General features: G+C 51.9%; 1 protein-coding gene across 1 annotated transcript in view; it reads right to left on the bottom strand.

Moving 5' to 3' along the window:
• UNC13A (unc-13 homolog A) overlaps positions 1 to 18,440 on the bottom strand; it is a gene marked incomplete at both ends in the record, with an annotated part of 53,907 nt that overhangs the window by 10,053 nt on the left and 25,414 nt on the right. Inside the window, 21 exons of the mRNA XM_082835577.1 lie at positions 15 to 44; positions 1,182 to 1,220; positions 3,775 to 3,898; positions 4,893 to 5,045; positions 5,487 to 5,575; positions 5,831 to 5,908; positions 6,490 to 6,573; positions 7,459 to 7,602; positions 7,982 to 8,078; positions 8,737 to 8,863; positions 9,057 to 9,142; positions 10,246 to 10,379; positions 11,929 to 12,063; positions 12,287 to 12,376; positions 12,697 to 12,765; positions 13,076 to 13,226; positions 13,597 to 13,760; positions 15,072 to 15,187; positions 16,153 to 16,322; positions 16,609 to 16,750; positions 17,649 to 17,876. Of these exons, the coding sequence (XP_082691703.1) occupies positions 15 to 44; positions 1,182 to 1,220; positions 3,775 to 3,898; positions 4,893 to 5,045; positions 5,487 to 5,575; positions 5,831 to 5,908; positions 6,490 to 6,573; positions 7,459 to 7,602; positions 7,982 to 8,078; positions 8,737 to 8,863; positions 9,057 to 9,142; positions 10,246 to 10,379; positions 11,929 to 12,063; positions 12,287 to 12,376; positions 12,697 to 12,765; positions 13,076 to 13,226; positions 13,597 to 13,760; positions 15,072 to 15,187; positions 16,153 to 16,322; positions 16,609 to 16,750; positions 17,649 to 17,876 (2,450 nt within the window). The remainder of the gene's footprint in view (positions 1 to 14; positions 45 to 1,181; positions 1,221 to 3,774; positions 3,899 to 4,892; positions 5,046 to 5,486; positions 5,576 to 5,830; positions 5,909 to 6,489; positions 6,574 to 7,458; positions 7,603 to 7,981; positions 8,079 to 8,736; positions 8,864 to 9,056; positions 9,143 to 10,245; positions 10,380 to 11,928; positions 12,064 to 12,286; positions 12,377 to 12,696; positions 12,766 to 13,075; positions 13,227 to 13,596; positions 13,761 to 15,071; positions 15,188 to 16,152; positions 16,323 to 16,608; positions 16,751 to 17,648; positions 17,877 to 18,440) is intronic.

Below are 18,440 nucleotides of genomic sequence, written 5' to 3'. Positions count from 1 at the left end.
GAGGCTGGTCTTACATCTGAGTGGCTTGGCACTTTCGCCCTGCCCTGTGGAGAGAATCAGGCGGAGGTCAGAGTTCGGGTGGCTGCTGAGAGGATACTCAGTGGGACTTCCCTGCCCCCTCAAAGCACAGCCCACGAGCTCCCTCCCAGGTTCTGGGGCTAATGCTGGAACCCCTCCCCAGCTAGGCACCTTCCCTTGTCCTCTGGTGGGGACCTGGGGCCAGACTCTGGACTGTCAGGAGGCTAGAATCAGCCCATCACCTGGGGACAGGTGTCCAATCCCACAGTCAGCCTGCCCCAAGATGGGGTGCCTCGGGGAGGGGAAAGAAGAGAAGGCTCAGAGTCTCTCCTCCCCCAACTCCCAAGACCTTACCCCAGCAGGCCTGACTCTAAAAGAAGCGTACTAACAGGTATCACCGGTTCACTCAACACACAGACACACACCCAGGCACATCCATGGGTGTGCAGAAAGTTTATGCACACACAAACCCCCAGATCAACATATGAAGACACACACGTGCAGAATTCACAAGCTAAAATACACACGTGTACTACTAAACACTTGCACGCATGTGCACAATTACACACATAAACCCATGCACTCTCCACCCCCCCAGGGATGTACATACATGTATATGGTGCCTGACATACTGCATGTGTTCCCCAAAGGGCTGGATGAATGAGTTGGGAAGCCCTACAACCCATGTTCGTGAAGTGGAGACCCCACTTGTGCTCACACAGGCATGATAGCTCCTGTATGACTGCACAGCAAGGGCAACTGTTCACATGTTGCCACAGCTCCTATCTCCCTTATAACAAACACCCATTAGAATAAACAAAACAAAACAAAACATGTCTCAGTCCAGGGCAGTTGTCCAGTGTCTGGGCCCTTCTTGAAGCCACAGAATTTCAGCTGAGCCCAGGGCTGGGATAAGCCCTTTGGGTATTGTCGTGAGAGGGCAGGAGCTGTTTGCGCACAAACACGCGCACACACTCTAAGCCACGTCCCTGGGGAATCACTTTGTCTCTGACTTCTGGTTTTGTGGGACTTCGTTAGGACACCCTCCTCCTACCCATGACCCCCAGCTGGCCTTTCTGCCCATGCAAATGGACACACACATACACACACACACACCCAGACACCAGAGCTTGGGACCTCAGTGCAGACGAGGCCCTCATTACCTTTTCTAATCCCTTGCCATGTTTTCTCAAGAGGTTGCCCTGCAGAGACAATGTCACAAGGTGATCAACCTAGCAAGCTGTGTGGGATGGGAATCCAGAGTAACAACACATACTCATGGGGACAGGAAGTAAAGGGCATCTGCACGGCACAGAGGGCTGGCAAAAGGGTTGCCGGGGGGATTGTGTGTGTGCCTTAACGACTGACTCTTAAAAAGGGCAAGAGAGTCAGACAGGAAAGAGAAAGAGCCCGAGAGAGAGAGAGAGCAGTTGCTGCCAAAATATAATCCATTTACATTTACTGTATATTTGAGGCTCTTGGTTCTTGAGTCAACAGGAAAGCAAATAGTCTCCATATTCAGACAGACCTGAATTTGAATCCTGATTCTGGCATATATTTACTATGTGGCTTTGAGCAAGTGACTCTCTGAGCCTCAGCTTTCCTCATCTGTAAAATGGGAACAATAACATCCATCCTACTCAAAGGGTTGTCATGAAGGTGAGCTGAAACAACAGCTATGAGGTCTGGAATACAGGAAATCCTCAATAAATGTGAATTCCCTTAGCTCTTTACCCACAAATGCATTGTCTGTAGTTGGGTACGCTGCCACCATGTAGTTACAGCCAAAGACCCACACTGCAGCCCCAAGAAGTGAGATGAGCACTAGCGAACTTTTGACAAGGTGAAATCTTGTAACAGCCTTGTCTTGCCTACAAAAGAGGACTCTAAAGTGGTTTTAACTGATCTCTGCCCTCCTGTGTGTCTACATACTACCACCACCACCAATAACATTAGCTCTAATGTAGTGAGCTCTGCCTCAGTCTGTCACTGAGTCGAGCACTTTAACGCATCATCCTATTTGGTTCTCACAACACTCAGAGAGCCGCTACAATTAACCTCTTTTTTCCGGACAAGGAAATGGAGGTTGGGAGGTGAAGTGACTTCCCAAGGTCACAGAGAGAATGGCTGGGCTGAGATTTGATGCCAAGTCTGCCTGACGCGAAGGAGTCACAACATCGTCCCCCACCTGGGTGCCTGGGTGTGTGTCTGGGATTCTTGTGTGCTAGTATGTGTGGTGGAAGTGGGGTGAGCAGGGCTGGTGGTGGGGTCTGTACTGATCAGCTATACAGACCGGGGTGGTGAGGACCTGTATTTTGGGTGGCTACTAACAGTTCAGAGCTGAAAAGAGAGGTCAGAGGAGCTCCATTGACTTTGAACTTCCTTCTAGTTTCGGGGACCCAGATATCCTGGTGGTGTCTGAGCATGGGAGTAAGGGCGAATTCTAACTAAAAGATGTGGGCAGATGTGAAGGTGCTGGGCCGAGGTTTTGGGAGGAGGGAGGCCCCTCCTTCGTACTTATAATTGGGGGTGGGTGTGGCCTCCCTCCCTCCCGGCCCTGCCCCTCCCCATGCTCCGCCCCAGACAGACACAGGCACATCTAGGCGGGAGGTGGGACAGTGGATGGGGGGCCAGTGGGTGAGGAGGGGGCGTTGGGTGGGGGGGTGCAGCCACGCGGTGGGCCGAGTCCAGACACAGAGCGGATGGACAGACAGACGGACAGAAGGGCCTCTACTTACGATCATCTGTCAGCCGTGATGGGGGTAGGGCGGTGGGGGAGGGGGGAATAAGTCACCATGAGTCTCCAGGGAGGCCAGGGAAGGGGCGGAGAAGGCACCGAGGGACGGACCCCGGACCCGGTGCCCCAGCCCAGCCCAGCAGCCCAGAGCAGACAGGCAGGCAGCGGGAGGTCCGGAGCCTCCCCCACCATCATTGCCTCTAGGCGGGCCCCCTCCCCCGCCCCTCCCCCAAGCCTCCCTCATCCACCTAGGAATGTCCTCCCAATATGTGTTGTGCCATCAACCGCATGCCATCACTGTCCTCAGGCCACTGACACCTCCCCGCTGGAACCCATGCCCAGCCACACCCCTCTGAAGATGTCGCCCTCCCCCACCCCACCCCCCACCCCCCACCCCTACCCCCCCACCCCCACCCCCCACCCCCCACCCCCACCCCCACCCACCCACCAACCCTGCAGATCACCATCTCTGGGCTGTTCCCAGAAGAGTCCCAGAGGCACGGTCCTGGTCTCTGGATGACCACTGACCTCTGCTTGACCTCTACGAACTTGGGTGCTCTCTATAACCTCTGGTTGACCTCCTGGAGCTCTCTGTTCTATTGGTCTCTGATCTTTGAAATCTGGGTATCTCCTCTCCTTGTCTCTTGATTGACCTCCAAAGCCCCCTGATGAACCCACTGGCCCCTATAACCTCTGTAACCCACGGATGGCCTTGATCCCCAAGCTGACCTCTCTGTTTTCTGGGTGACCTTTGAATAATCTCGTGACCCACATGTGACCCCTGTGTCCCCTAGACATCTCTTTACTTGACCTTTAAATGACCTCTTTGATGACTTTTGACCCATGTGTGACCTCTCTGAATTTTGAATGGCCTCACTGACCTCCAGTGGCTTCTATACCCTCAGATGGCCCTTGTGCCTGGATGACCTCTAAGCCCCCAATGCCTTTGATGCCAAGCTCTCCGGGCTCCCAAAGAGGAGGAAGCCCAGGTGTCCCCTCTGGCCCCCTGTGGGCCTCACCGTCTGGTCAGTGAGGGGTGGCAGGACGATGGTCTTCTCCATGGTGTTCATGACCAGCTTCCATAACTCCTTCAGCACCCGCTTCAGCACCGTCTTCTCACAGATTTTGGCAAAGAGAGTCAGGCTGGGGGCAAGGGACAGGCCTGAGAGAGCGCCCAGATGGACCTAACCTGAGAAGCCCCTTCCCCTCAATACATGGGCAAGGTGGGAAGGCATTCCATGGGCACGCAAGAGGGTGCACAGCCTGTACAGGGACCCCTGGGTGGTCTGATGGGGCTATGATGCATGACGCATGGGGAGAAGAGTGAAAGGTGGTTGGACAGGTGAGCAGGGGCTAGACTTGGAAGGGGCCTCAAAGTCTAGGAAGGAGGCCTGGGCCTTAGCATGAGGGCAGTGGGGAGAGTGTTTAAGAGAGAAGAGACACAGCCAGACTCTCCTGTTTGAAAGAACATAGTGGGAGATGATCTGAAATAGGAAGCTTGGAGACCAGGGACTATGAGGGGGCTGAGGCCACGCTCAGAAGGGAGAGGAAGGGAATGAGAGGGGAAGCAACAAAGAGCTCATGATTGACTGTATGGGATTGAGAGAGGGCAATCCACCATGATCCTTCCGACAACTGACCCACCCATCCACCAAACCATCCTTCCGGAAACCTTCTTTAATTCTTCCTCCATCACTTTTCCCTACCTTCCTTCTTTCCTTTCTTCCATCCTCACACCCAGACATCCATCTACTCATCCTCCAAATAGTTATTCATCCATCCAAATATTTACCCAACTCTCCATCCATCCATTCATCTATCCAACCATCCTTTTACCCATATACCCTCCATCTAGGTTTCTAAGCATTTATCTTTTAATCTACACATCCATCTGCCCACCCATCCCTCATGTCATTTACCATCCATTCACACATACAAATACTTACCCACCAATCCTTCCAATCATTAACCCACCCATTTTTCCACCCCTTCATGCCTCCACTCACCCACCCGTCCAAACCATTCAACCATCCCCCAGCAAACATGCCCTGAGCATCCTTTCCATGCCAGCCCCCGTTTCTGAGGCCCCGACCCCGGAGCCCCCCCTGGTGGACTCAGTCCACCTAGCCTGGCTCACTTGCTGTCCAGCAGGTCCATGATGGGTTGCAGTACATTGTCGGCATCCTGGGCCACACTGCTGCAGGCACTGGCTGGCACATTGCCTGTGCCTTTCACCTGGCTAAGGATGTCACCCATTTGCTTGACACAATCTTCAATGTGTGGCTGGAAGCTGGGAACACAGAGAGGAGGAGCTCAGATCAGACTTTCCTGGCCTCTGGAAGAAAGGCAGGATGAGGCTGATCTGTGGACCTTTTATCACCAGCATCGGGGAGCCACGGCATATAACAGCCAGGGCGGGAGTTAATAGCAGAAATGGACATCAGACTAAGATATTTACCTGTGTTGTTTATTTCATCACACGGTCCTACTCAGGCACTATTGTTATCATCATCTCCACTTTACAGATGGGTAAACTAAGATTCAGAGAGGTTAAGCAACTCACCCAAGGCCACACAGCTAGTAAGCAGTGAAGCCCGCATTGAATTCAACTTCATCTAACTCCTAGCCTGAGATCTTCGCCACTACATCTGCTGAGTCTCCAGATGCCGCAGGCTCAGAGGTCTGAGAGCTGTCCCCTCCCTTCTGCTCCCAGCCCTGGAGATGCCCCCACCTGGTAGCAAACACCCGGCTGAGCTCATCTAAGACGTTGTTGAGTTTCACCTGTAGCTCCTTCAAGATGTCACTGGCCTCAGCATCCAGCTGAGGAGGGAGAAGGGACATCAGGTCAGGTTAATAGGGCATCCACACGGATGGGGCATTTTCCCATCCAACCCAGGGAAAGGGATCCAATCCAGGGAAAGGGATCCCAAGGGGCTGGAGAGGAAACTGAGGCCCAGACAGTTAAGCCGCTTGTTTGGGTCTGACGGAGTAGCTGAAGTGGAATTCATCAGGTACAAGCTCTGGGGTCTGCAGGGACACACGGATGATGATGACCCCACGGGGGCCCTGCCTCACCTCCTTTCCTCCCATGGCTTCGAACATCTTCTCTAGCTGAACTCGCAGCTGCTGAGTGTTGTTCATGAGGATGCAGGGCTAGGGATGGGGACAGAACAGGGAGTCAGTGCTCAGGACCTCTCCCCAGAACCTCCCCTCCCCCACGTGGCCGGGGACCTCAGATGGTTACAGGGTCTGGGTCTGGAGGAAGCTGGGGTCCCATAGGGTCATCTGAGAATGGAAGACAGCATTTGGGATCAGATTTCTGGGAGTGTTGGGTGGGGGTGTCTCTGGGGACCAACAGGGGGAAGGAGGACTCCCCCTGGGTGGGCTGAACTTGGTGGGTCCAGGAGAGGGGCTGGACCTCTGGGAGTAGCAGGAAGGGGAGTTCTTGTCACATACCAGTATTCTTCTACATGGGCTCAAAACTTTGTAAGCTCAAAGTTTTGAGCTTACACCCCGAAGCATACACCCTGAAGGCTTCATTCACAACAACCAGACAATGACATGAAGGCACATCCCCTCGCCTCCAGATACCCCCAGACTCACATAGTCTGATACAAAGACACACACAGTTGGACACACATGCAGACACAGGTATCAGAGCCCAGGGAGGGATGGACCTCTGGGGGTATGGAATGGGGTTAGGAGGAAACAGGACGGGGATCCCCGCAGGTCACCACTTTCTCCTTCTCCTTGGAGCAGTAGGAGGCGAAGTCCTTGGAGATGATGTCCGCATACTGGAGGAGCACATTACTGATGGTCTGGGGAGACACAGAGGGTGGGTGAGACAAGGGGCTGGGCTTGGATGGGCCCATCAAGAGCTACTAGTGAGATCAGGGATGAACCCAAACTCCTACTAGCACCTAAGATGGACCACTGGGGCTGGGTGAATTCTCCACTCAGGATGACCATCATGGCCAACGGGAGACACCACCAGATGAAGATGATTATTTTACATAGACCCAGCTCTTTTTTAAGCTGGGTTCAAGAGCAACCAATAATCACATTAACCCAGCCCCAAACACAAGCATAACTCAGTCCCAAATGGAATCCCAATTCCTATCTGCAATCCTCAACTTCACCCCAGCTTAAAGTCAACCCATCTGAACCTCAATCCCAGGCCAATGGTCCCAACCTTCAAACTCGCCCCAACACCCACCCACATTCTCCATAAATCCTAGCATTCACTCCAACCTCAATGCCCAATTGAATCTCAGTCCTAATAGTAACCCTAAAACTAACCCCAACCTCAACCCCATCTCTAAGCCTGACCCCAGCTCCAAATTCAACTCCAGCTTTAACCACAACCCTGACCTCAATCCCAACCTCAAACTCAACCTCAGCCCAAACCCTGATCCCAACTTCAACTCCAATCCCAATGATATCACCAGCCCTATCCTCAACCCAAACCTCAACCTCAAATCCCAACCTCAAACTTCAACCACAATTCCAATCACTATGGCATGACCAACTCCAACACTGACCTCAACCCCTACCTTAATACCAGTGATAGCACCAACCCCAACCTTGACCTCAGTCCCAACCTCAGTATCAACCCTGACTCTGACCTCAATCCTAACCTCAACTCCAACCCCAACTTTGACCCTATTCCATCCCCCACCTGGACCCCATCCACACTCCCGAACCTTGGCAAAGCGCCTCATGTAGTGACCCACGATCTGGGGGTCAGGACACTCAAGTTTCTTGATGATCTCAAAGCTCTGATTGAGCTGGGAGAAGACATCCACCACGGAGCAAGAGAACAGGGCATGCTCTGAAGTCTGTTGGAACTGCATTGGGAGGGAGGACAGGAGGGAGGAGAGAGGTCAGAGCCAGACAGTTCCCAGAGCCCAACCCTCTTGCTCTCCACAGAGAGATCCAGAATGCCCTGGGATGATAATGGGATGGACAGTGTGCAAGGTGAACTTAGAGCCAAGACTTAGAGGTGTACACAGCGGGCAGGGGTCGGGCTTGATAAACCATCATTCGTTTGTTGGATGAACAAAAGACCATCAACACTGTGAACAAGACAAACATGGCTGGCACCTTTCAGAGACTGGCCTCATCCCAAGGGCATTTTTTGCCCCCAGATTGGATCCCAATGGACCCCAGAAGTAGTGAGGCCGCTGTGAGCAGACTGGGACCTTGGTGGTGGATCAGTTTTCTTACCCCGTCCTTCTTGTCTCGCTCCAGGGCTCCGTGCAAGAAATCCCGGGACACTTCCTCATTCTCGTCCAGCCACTGGATGACGAAGGGCTCAAACCACCTGGAATGGAGAGACGGGGTGCGGCCCTGCCATCTCCTGTCCGCCAAACCCTCTGCTCAAAATCACGCTATGGCCTGGGTGGCCGCTCCCCAGCTCCCCTCCTGCACGAGGCCTTGGCTGTTTCATCCTTGAAATGAAGGATGTGACTATTGTCAGAGCAAGGCCCAGACATGTGGAAATCCTGGTTGATAAACTGCCCCTGGGCAAGTGGGTTTATTCTCTGAGGTCCTGATACAGCACACAGTAGGTCCTTGGTCAATGGTGATCGTCATCCCACTCTCCAACAAAGCCCGAGAGTCAGACATCCCGAGTTCGAATCCCGGCTCCATCACGAATTAGACATCACCTTGGGCAAATCCTTCGGCATTTTATCCTCTGTTTCCTGATCCACAAAGTGGGAATGACAACACTCCCATCTCGTAGAATTGGTGAAAGGATTAAATGAGAAAAGACAAGTGGGACTGCTCAGCACGGTTCCCGATACATGTGACCATTAACTGTCCATCGTCCAATGACTGAGAATGGAGAACACTGGGTTTGTACCCCACCTGTGCCCCTGATGCCCAGGGAACTCTGAGGAGGTCAACCCTCCCACCCTGGACCTCAGTCTAGCTGTCGGCGCTACAGTTCTGGCTTGGGTTCAGGGCACAGGACTTACGCAGGATACTCAGGTACTCGGTCCTTAAAGGCAGGAAGCTCTGTCACATACTCATTGTAGAGCCATTTGACCTTGAAGTGGAGGTTCATGTAATCAGCACTCTTGCATAGGCGATGCTTATCGTGCTCTGGTGGGGGAAGCAAGGGGGCAGCTTAGCCGGGAGGGTCTGCCACTCTCTGTCTTGGTAGTGCCCACTCTGGCCATCACTGATGTCTGACCTCAGGTATGAGGGTCCAGGGCACTCACAGCCTTAGAGGGGACACTGAGGCACAGCTACCTGCTGTAGCCAGGCTGGGAGATACAGGGGTGGGAGGACTCACCCTCCATTGCATACTTCATATCCTGGGCAAACAGATTCCACATCACTTCAGCGCTGATTTTACCCACGTTCAATTCCTGGGGAAACCTGGTGAAGGTCATGAAAGTATGAAACCTTGGCAGATAGAAGCCAGATGGTACAGGATGCTTTGGCCTTCCCAGCCCCAGAGGGTAGTGCGGGACAGACAAGGGATCTGGATTCAAGTTCATTCATAGCTACTGACTTGCTGAGTGACTCTGCACTGGGGCCCTGCTTCTCTCTGAGCCTCCACCTACCCATCCCTCCATTCACTCATTAACCCATTCATCCATCTATCTACCTATCCATTCACCCACCCATCTGTCTATTCACCCATCTGTCCATCTCTCCATCCATCCCTGCATTCATTCCTTTATCCACCCACCCATCCTTTCACCGATCTATCCATCCATCCATCCACTTATTCATCCATCCATCCATTCATCCACCTGTCCATCCATCCATTCATCTATTCATCCATACATCTCCATTCATCCATCCATCATTCGGTCCATCCATCCAAAATCCCTCATCTTAACTCGATATCTAAGTAACCAAGAGATGCTGGCACCCCAGAGACAGGAGCCTTTCTAGCGCTCACCTCAGGGAGCAGTAAAACACAATAGCTCATTCGGCTAACACAGGCGAAAATTCTACAGACATGTAAAGCCACAAACCAAAACTGTGCACACATTCACACTATACACACATTGCACATTAAAGTACATTCCACAATTGTACACAAATAACAATTAAATCCATAAACCACAACTATACACAAAATTATATACACACATGTAAGAGATAGCGTGATGTACATGCAAAACATTTAGTAGAGTATCTAACACAGTAAATACTTGAACAACACGATCTATTGTTATTTACGAACCTACAGACACATATAAAATTACATACATATGTGCACAGTTACACAAATCAACACATACAGAATACCTGTCTGATTAGACCAGTGACTGTGTACATGCACACGGTTTTGTTTGTTTGCCAATTATGCCATATTTCATCCATGCACAACCACACCCACAACTGCCCCCACATACACGACGTTTCATATGTAATTAGATACGATTGCCTTTACACACAAGACACAAAACTGTGACACACATTCACGACGACCTCCAGATAATTAACCGCACAGACACAGAACTCACTGGTTGAGGCAGGGAGTGTAGGAATTCTTGTCTTCCTCAATGATGGACACTATGAGAGTGATCAACTTGGACCAGAAGTCGAGGTTCTTGATGCTGGGGCCCTGCTCCTCTGGCGGAACTTCCCCCTTCTTGGCCTAGAAAGAACAGTGGGGACGTTGGCCACAAAGCATCCAGGGGTGGGGAGCTCAGACATTTCATTATCAAGGGCCAGGAGGTTAGTGAGGAAGGGCCCCATTGACATATGTAAGTTTCAGGTGTGAGGTCTGCGTGAAAAGGAACTAAACTCACATAAACTGGCCCCAACAGAGCTCATGTCCACACAGCTCAACGAAGCTTAATTAGGCTCAACTCATAAAACTGAATGGAACTGAATTTAGTTGAACAGACTCAAGCCCGCTAAACCAAACAGAACTGAAATGAATGCAAATAGGGACCACTTAGCTTAACAGATGGCAGTTTTCAGGGTTAATTCAGTGGAACTGGGCCAATTACACTGAATTAGTGGAATTAAACGTAACTGGATTGAATTAAACTCAAATGAACCCAATTGGATTGAACCTAATCAACTTGTTCAAGATCAAGATCAATCTAAATCAAAATAACGGAAATAAATCACCTTGAACTCAACCCAACCCAACGTAATCTAATTCAACTCAACCCAAGTCAACCCAATCCAACTCCACCTACTTATCTCAACCTAACATACTCAGGCCACCTCAATCCAGCTTTAATCAATGGAAATGAAAATAGTTAAACTCAACTGAAATAAGTCCAACTCAACCAAGCTCAGTTGAACTCAACGGTACCTAATCCAACAACCTAGCTCATCCTAACTCAAGCCAACTCAACCCAGTCAAGAACAATTTCAATTCAAGTAAACTGAATGGAGATGAATACATTTTTACTCAAAGTCAACTCAGTCCAACTCAGTGATGTGCACTAATTAGCCTAGAGCAATTTTAACTTAAGTCAAGCAAACAGAAATAAATAGATCTAAACTGATCATAGTTGAACTAAACCCAGCCCAGTTTAATCTACTTCATCTCAACCCAGTTCAGTTAAGAGCGATTTGATTTCAACTCAACTGAATGTAAATGAACAGAATGAAATAAAATTGAACTGAGTTCAGCTTATGTGTTATCTCCTATCTGAAGCCCAAGCTGAGGAAGGGGCTCAGCTCCCACGGCCTCTTGCAATTCCTCCATCCCAGTGCTAATCACCCCAGGTTGTAAATTCCCAATTTATACATTTTTCCCTCCTAATAGAGTATAAGGTCCTGGAAACCTTACTGACAATCCTGGGACATTATATGTGTAAACAACGTGTTGAAAGATCTCAAATAAATTGAGTTCAAGACTGAACTGAAGAAATTCAATTCAACTCAATATTTATTGAACTGGGACTCTATTCTAGGCACATTGTATAATGCCGGACTCAACTAAGTTTAAGTAAAACCAAATTTATTGAGCTCCTACTGTGTACCAGGTGCTAAGCACTTAACTGAAGCTTGTATCTCATTGAATCTCCCCCTTAATCCTGAGATGTGGGTTTATGACCCCATTTTACAGGGGGAGATACTGAGGCCCAGAATGGTTAAATCACTTGGGAAGGGGCAGATCTGGGACTTGGACCAGGGTCTGGTTGGAGTCCCCTAGTCCCTTCTGCCTCATCTGGGGTCCTCACCGGGTCAGTCTGGTACTCTCGACTGTAGAGTTCATGACAATTGTTGAAGATGTATTCGTAAGTGGAGTTGAGGCAGGCTTTCACACAGTCCTTCACCACCTGGCTGGCTCGGGGTGGGCTCTGCAGTTCTTGCACCTGGCAGGAGGAAGTGAGATGGACATGGGTGTACACAGTTAGGACAGGAGGTACCCAGGAAGTGACTACAAGTGGAGCTGGTTTTAAGGAAATGTAGCAATGAGAAAGCAGAGGGTCACTGAGAAAGGGCATTGCTTTCCAGGAGAAATGTTCCTCATTTAGGAGCTAACAGTCCTGGAGTATACTCCTTGGAGAGCTAATGGAACTGGGTCCCCTTTCCAACCTTCATCCGAAAGAAGGTGATGCTGGTGAGAAGATCCACTGTGGATTTGAGGTCCTGGAGTCTCTCCGGGCTGCTGGCTGGGAAGTTATTCTATGGAAGGGAGAAGAGAGGTGGGGTTATGGAAGAAGGTCAGGGGATGATGGCAGACAGCGTTTTAGGGGAGACACAAGAGACTCCAAGTTTCAGGAGGTGTGTTAGGGGTCACTGAGAACACCTTGAAGTAACTTGGGGTGTCTGCTTGGATGCACCAATCTTTTTGGGCAGATGCTGCCCACATATGTGTACATGTGTCAGAGGAACACATTCTACATGTTAAGATGGGTCCTCCCATGTGCATGCCTGCTGGCAGCTGTCCCCTCCAGGCACACACATGCATGGGGTGAGCAAATCATCACGCATGCTCTTCTCACCCGATACATGGAGAGGTCAATCCGCAAGGAGTTATGCAGCTGGTCCAAGAGCTTCACAAAGCGTTCTTTCTGAGGAGGCAGAGGAGGAGGAGAAGGTTGGATGAAAGCAGGGACTTGGGGATCAAGTGTAGCAGCTAAAGGTGGCTGCCACATTGGCTAAGTGGTTGCTATACGTTAAGTGTACCCCATCCGTTGTTGAACTGACCCCTCATAACATCCATTCAACAGAGGGGTAAAATGAGGCTCAGAGAGGGGAAGTGACTGGTGCAGTGTCACACAGCAAGTCAGGTCCAGATTGGGGATCTGGAAATCACACGAGGTGTGACCAGCACAGGATCAAGCTCTCCCTCATCTCCAGGCCCCTGCCCCTGGGACTGACCCCAAAGTTGGAGGCTGCGAAGCGGTCAGAGGCAGACACGTTGGTGGAGGCGGTGGTGTGCGCGTAATAGGCGTTGATGTTGGCAAGCAGGGTGCTCATGACGGCAGGCACCCCAGGACACATGTACTTGGAGGAGAGGCAGGCAAAGTGGCTGGTAGGAGGGAATGGGAAGCACTGGGTCTGGTGTCCAGCCCCCAGAATGCCTCTAAGACAGCCCTCACAACCCCCCAAACTGTCCCCTTTTCCTCTTCTTGATTCTGTCCTCTGAGTTTGTCTCCTCTCTGAATTGCCCTATCTCTGCCTCTTATCTCCAGCTCTCATCCTTTTCACTCTGGCCCCCAGCAATGGCACTTGTCTAACCTCCAGGGAAATTACATAACCCCCACCACACTCACTTCCTCCCTGGCTCCTCCTCCCAAGAATCCCTTCCACCCCAGATCTGCCAGTGTCCACTTGGTAACCACCCCTCCCCCCAGTTTCCTGCACCTCATCCTCATGTCCACCACAGCCTGCAGCCTTACGTCATGGCTTGGTAGATGGACTCGACGCCATAGCGCATGGCAAACTCGTCCACAATCTCCTGGGCTGTCTCATCATAGTAAACCTTCCAGGCGTCGTCACCCTTGGCATCTGGGATCTTCACGACCCCGTTGTTCTGTACGTCTGTCACGAAGTGGAACAGGTTCTGCCACCACAAGGGAGAAGGTGTCATAGAGAGTGCAAAGGGACACCGGGGGTCAGAGATCCCAAGTATAGGGCTTATATCATCCATCTATCTGTTTATTCATTAATTCATTCATCTACCCTTTCAGCCATCCACCACCCATCCATCCATCCAAGTACCCCAAATTTCAGCTATCCCTCATCCATCCTCCCAATAGTTCAACTACACACCCATCCATCCGTCCATCTGTCCATCCACCCATCTACCCACCCATCCCTCTAACCATCTACTCCCTTACCCATCAATCCAACTGCCCAAAAATCCACCTGTTCACTTTATCCATTCTTTCAGTAATTCAACCACACATCCATCCATCCCATACATTTACCGGCAACTTCACCTGTCCATCCAATAATTCATCCTTCTACCCAATGAACCATCAATCCACCCATCCATCATCCATCTGTCCATGCATCTACTCATCCATCCACCTATCCAACTACTCCAAAATTCTCCCATCCATACTGTGGATGGTTCAACCATACATCCATCCACCCACCCTTTCTTCCATCCATCCATCTATCCACCAACCTACCTACCCACCATACCAACTACCCCCAAATTCACCTATCCACTCATCCTTCTGTCTAGTAATTCAACCACATGCCCATCTATCCCATCTACTACCCGCAGCTTAATCTGTCCATCTAACTTATCAACCCATTCAACCATCCATCCATCACCTATCTATCCACCCATCAATTTATCCATCCATCCATCCTTCCATCCTTCATCTATCTGTCCATCCATCTATTCACCCATCCATCTACCCAACGACCCCCAATTCACGCATCCAACTCATCTATACTTCCAATAGATCAAGCACACATCCATCCACCCATCCTTTCATCTTTCCACCCACTCTTTTATTCACTCAATACTCATTCATCCAATCATTTATTCATTCAACATACTGAGTTCTCTCCAGGAACCCCTAGGCAGCTGGAAGAGACAAACCCAGGCACACAAAAACCTAACCCTGAGTGTTCAGGGCTGGGACAGTTGGAAGACCTGGATCTCTGTCATGAGAGTCTGCCTGGAGGTCACGGAGGGCTTCTAGAGGAGGGGGCCCTGAAGCTGGACCCTGATTGACGGGGAGGAGTTTTCTGAGCACAGAGAAATGGCATAGGGGACAGTCTCAGAGGCCCAGGGGAATGTGAATGGTGTGGTCAGAAAGAGGAAGGAGGAGGTAGGGCAGGCAGGAAGGGTGAGTGGAGGTAACGTGGGAGACGAAGGTGAACTTCAAATGCAGGGTGGAGCCGTGGGCCTCACCTCGTGCAAACAGGTATACTGGACGTGGTAGGGGGCCACCTTCTCCTCGCCTTTGATCTCCACACTGATGTGTAGCCGGATGGCACCCGACACAGCAGATTTGTCAGTCCGCTTGTCTGCAGGGCGGAAAGGGATGGCAGTGTCAGAACTTCCCAATATAGCCCTGGACTATTTTAACATACGCGTAACTGCAGCCCGGTCAGACTCCCTGAATTAAGGCCTAGGGGTTTCTCCTCAGATTGGCTTCCTAGACTTGTGTCTCCCCCATTCGACTAGAATTCTTAGGCGCTGTCTCTCCCATCTCACTAGGGTCCCAGACCTTCCTTCCTCACTCAGATTAATTTCCTTGGTCTGCATCTCCCTCTTTAGACTAGGAGCCTTGCTTCTTTCCCAGGCTGTGCTCCCAGACTCTGCCTCCCCCATCAGATCAAGGTCCCCGGAGTCTACCCATCTTCTTAGACAGGATTCCTGGGTCTGTGCCTCTTTCCTCAGACTAGGATCCCCAGGTCTTGCTTCCTGCTTCCCCCATCAGAATAGGATATCTAGATGTCCTCTAACCAAACCAAGAAGTTCCTAGACTCTGCTCACCCCTCTCAGACTGGGTTCTTCCTCTGCCCTCAGACTGGGCTCACAGATTCTACTCGTCATTCTTAGACAGGGCTCTTGAGTCTGTAGGTCCCCCTCTCAGATTAGGAATCCCAAACTCTACCTCTTCCCTTAGACTGGATTCTCAAAGTTCAATCTCCTTTCCTAGGTTAGATTCCTGGGTCTGTGCCTCTCTCCTTACACTAGGATCCTCAGGCCTTGCTTCCTGCCTTCCCCGTCAGAATGAGATACGGAGAGTCTGTCCCTCCCTCACTCTCCCACACCAAAATAAGAGAGTCCTGGGTTCTTCTCGCCATCTCAGCCTGCTGCTTCCTGTCCCCATCAGACTGGGCTCAAGACTCTGCCTCCTCTGTTAGACTGGGCTCCTAGATTAACTCCTGCTGACACTGTCTCTCCCCTCCAGCTGGGTTCCCCACTTTGCTTGGCTCCCCGGGACCCCCTCCCCTCTCCCCTGCAGAACCCCACCCTTGCTCACCCAGGTTGTACCACACGTCCATCTCGCCACTGAGTGTCCGCACCTCGATGATCGTCTGCCCCAGGAAGTCATCGGATTCCCTCTTGAACCGCTGCTTCACGCGAGATTTGATGTCATCGTCCTCATCCCAGACACGCACCTTGATTCGGTCCGAGGAGTTGTGACATTCACTGCAGGGGGGAAGAGGAGGTTGGGGCGGGGGGCTTTTTTTTTTTTTTCGTCTGTGCCGGGTTGCGGCACGCAGGATCTTCTTTGCTGCGTGCGGGATCCTTAGTGTCACATGCGGGATCTAGTTCCCTGACCAGGGATGGAACCCGGGCCCCCTGCATTGGGAGCACGGAGTCTTAACCACTGGACCACCAGGGAAGTCCCAGGGCAGGTGTCTTGAAGCTCACCCTTCAGCTGCTCCAACAGGGAGCTCCATATAGGGGGCTGGGGGCCCAGCCAGACACTTACAAGTGGAAGTTCTCCTCCCACACGGGGTTCAGGTTTCCATAGATGGTTTTTGTCCGTTTCTTGGTCTTCCCAACCTGGACGGTGACGTAGGGGTCACTGGATCCTGTCTTGTCCTTTGCCTGCAAGCCCTGGGCACAGACCACTGGAAGACACACAAAACAAATATAAATGTGGGCTCAAGGAGCAAAGGCATGCCAAGGACAGACACTGTCACAGGCTCCACAGGGAACGCCTGTGACAAGGACTGAGGGCTTTGTTCTGGCCACAGGAGCCCATGGACACACCCACTGGGCATGCTCGGCTTGCTAGAGTTAACATCCAGGGAACCCTCACCCAATGAAGAATATGAAGGTGCCCCAGGGTCACCCCTGGGGTGGGACACTCGGGTGTGTGCTCTACAATGTCCCCCTAAGGTCCCCAGCAGGGTTGAGCCCCCAGTTGCCCACAGTATGACCTACTCATTGGCATCCTCCGCAGGGCTCTTTACGTCCCGGCTCTCAAACTCATGTCTCCACCTCCCACTGGCACTCCCTGGGACCACCTCCTCGATACCCATCTGCCCTGAAATCCTCATCTTGGAGTCTGTTTTCAGGGAAATCCCAATGACGATGAGGAATGGATAAACACCACAAGGCCCCCACCCCTGGGAAGGACCTCTCAGCCCTGGGAGGTCAATAATGTGCCCCAGTGGTCCTAGGTGTCCACTGCTTCGCCTGCTCGCCCTCCTGGTCTCACTTCCCAATACCCCTGGGGGCTTCCTGGGTTCACTTCCCAGATTAACTGTGTGCCCTCAACTCCTGTTCTTGAAGTCTGGTTCTGGGGGCTACCAAGTGAGATGCACCCAGATAGTTTCATGCAACACGTTTGGAGGCATATATGCCCAGGCTGTGGGCACAAACGTATATACACCGACATGAGAAAGTCAGGGGGACGCTCAAATACGTGCAGCAAAGGGAAGGAAGGGGCGTGGGAGGGAGCACAGGGGGCCGAGAAGAAGGGACCCCCGTGGCCGTCCCTCCCCCTCCCCCCCGCGGCCTCACCGGTGATGCTGATCTTGGCCGACCACTTGGACGTTCCATCCAGCACGCTCTGCTTGACGGCCTTCATCTGCTGCGTGTGCGCGGTCTTGGTCACCGCGAAGATCTCCTGGATGAGCTCGAAGATCTCGGGCTTGTTGCGCTCCCGGATCTTCATGCGGTCCTTGAGCACCATGATGATGTTCTGCGTCCGGTCCTCCGCCCCGTGCTTGGAGCTCTTCTCCGCCGCCCCTGCGCACAAAGACAGCCGTCACTGTACACAGAGCACTCCCTCCCAGGAGCGAGAACCCCGATTCCCACTCCAGGGCTTCCTCATCTGCTGTCACGGACACGGGGTTCAGGTGAATCATCCCCCCCAAAGCTAGAGCTGCCAGAGCTCCTACCTGCTCTCTGAATCCTCCCCCAACCAGGCCTTTCCCCCTAAAGTTCCCACCCCCGTCTTAGCCCCTCCAGTCCGCGTGAGTCCCCTTCCCCTCCGACACCCTCCCCTCTCCAAGCTCCTCCCCTCCTCGGACTCCTCTCCCCAACTTGAGGCCCCTCCCACCTCTGAACTAACCCTAATCCTAACCCTATTTTTCTCCGTGGAAACCCCTGCCACTCATTAAGCCCGCCCCTTGAACAGTTTAGCTCCTCCCTGAGTCCCGCCCCACCCCTCTAGGACCACTCTCACTTCTCCTTTCCCCTCCTGTCGCTCCCATCCCGTCCCACGGCCCCGCCCCCTGTCCCGCCCCCTCCTTCTCGTCAGAGCCCCTCCCCCTAACCAGTAACAGTCCTGCCCCTCCGTCTCCGCTCCAG

The sequence above is a fragment of the Leucopleurus acutus genome, assembly GCF_964270905.1.
Source record: "Leucopleurus acutus genome assembly, chromosome: 3".
Lineage (NCBI taxonomy): Eukaryota > Metazoa > Chordata > Mammalia > Artiodactyla > Delphinidae > Leucopleurus > Leucopleurus acutus.
The sequence above is the reverse complement of the archived record's forward strand: the minus strand, read 5'-3'. Positions and strand labels throughout refer to the sequence as shown.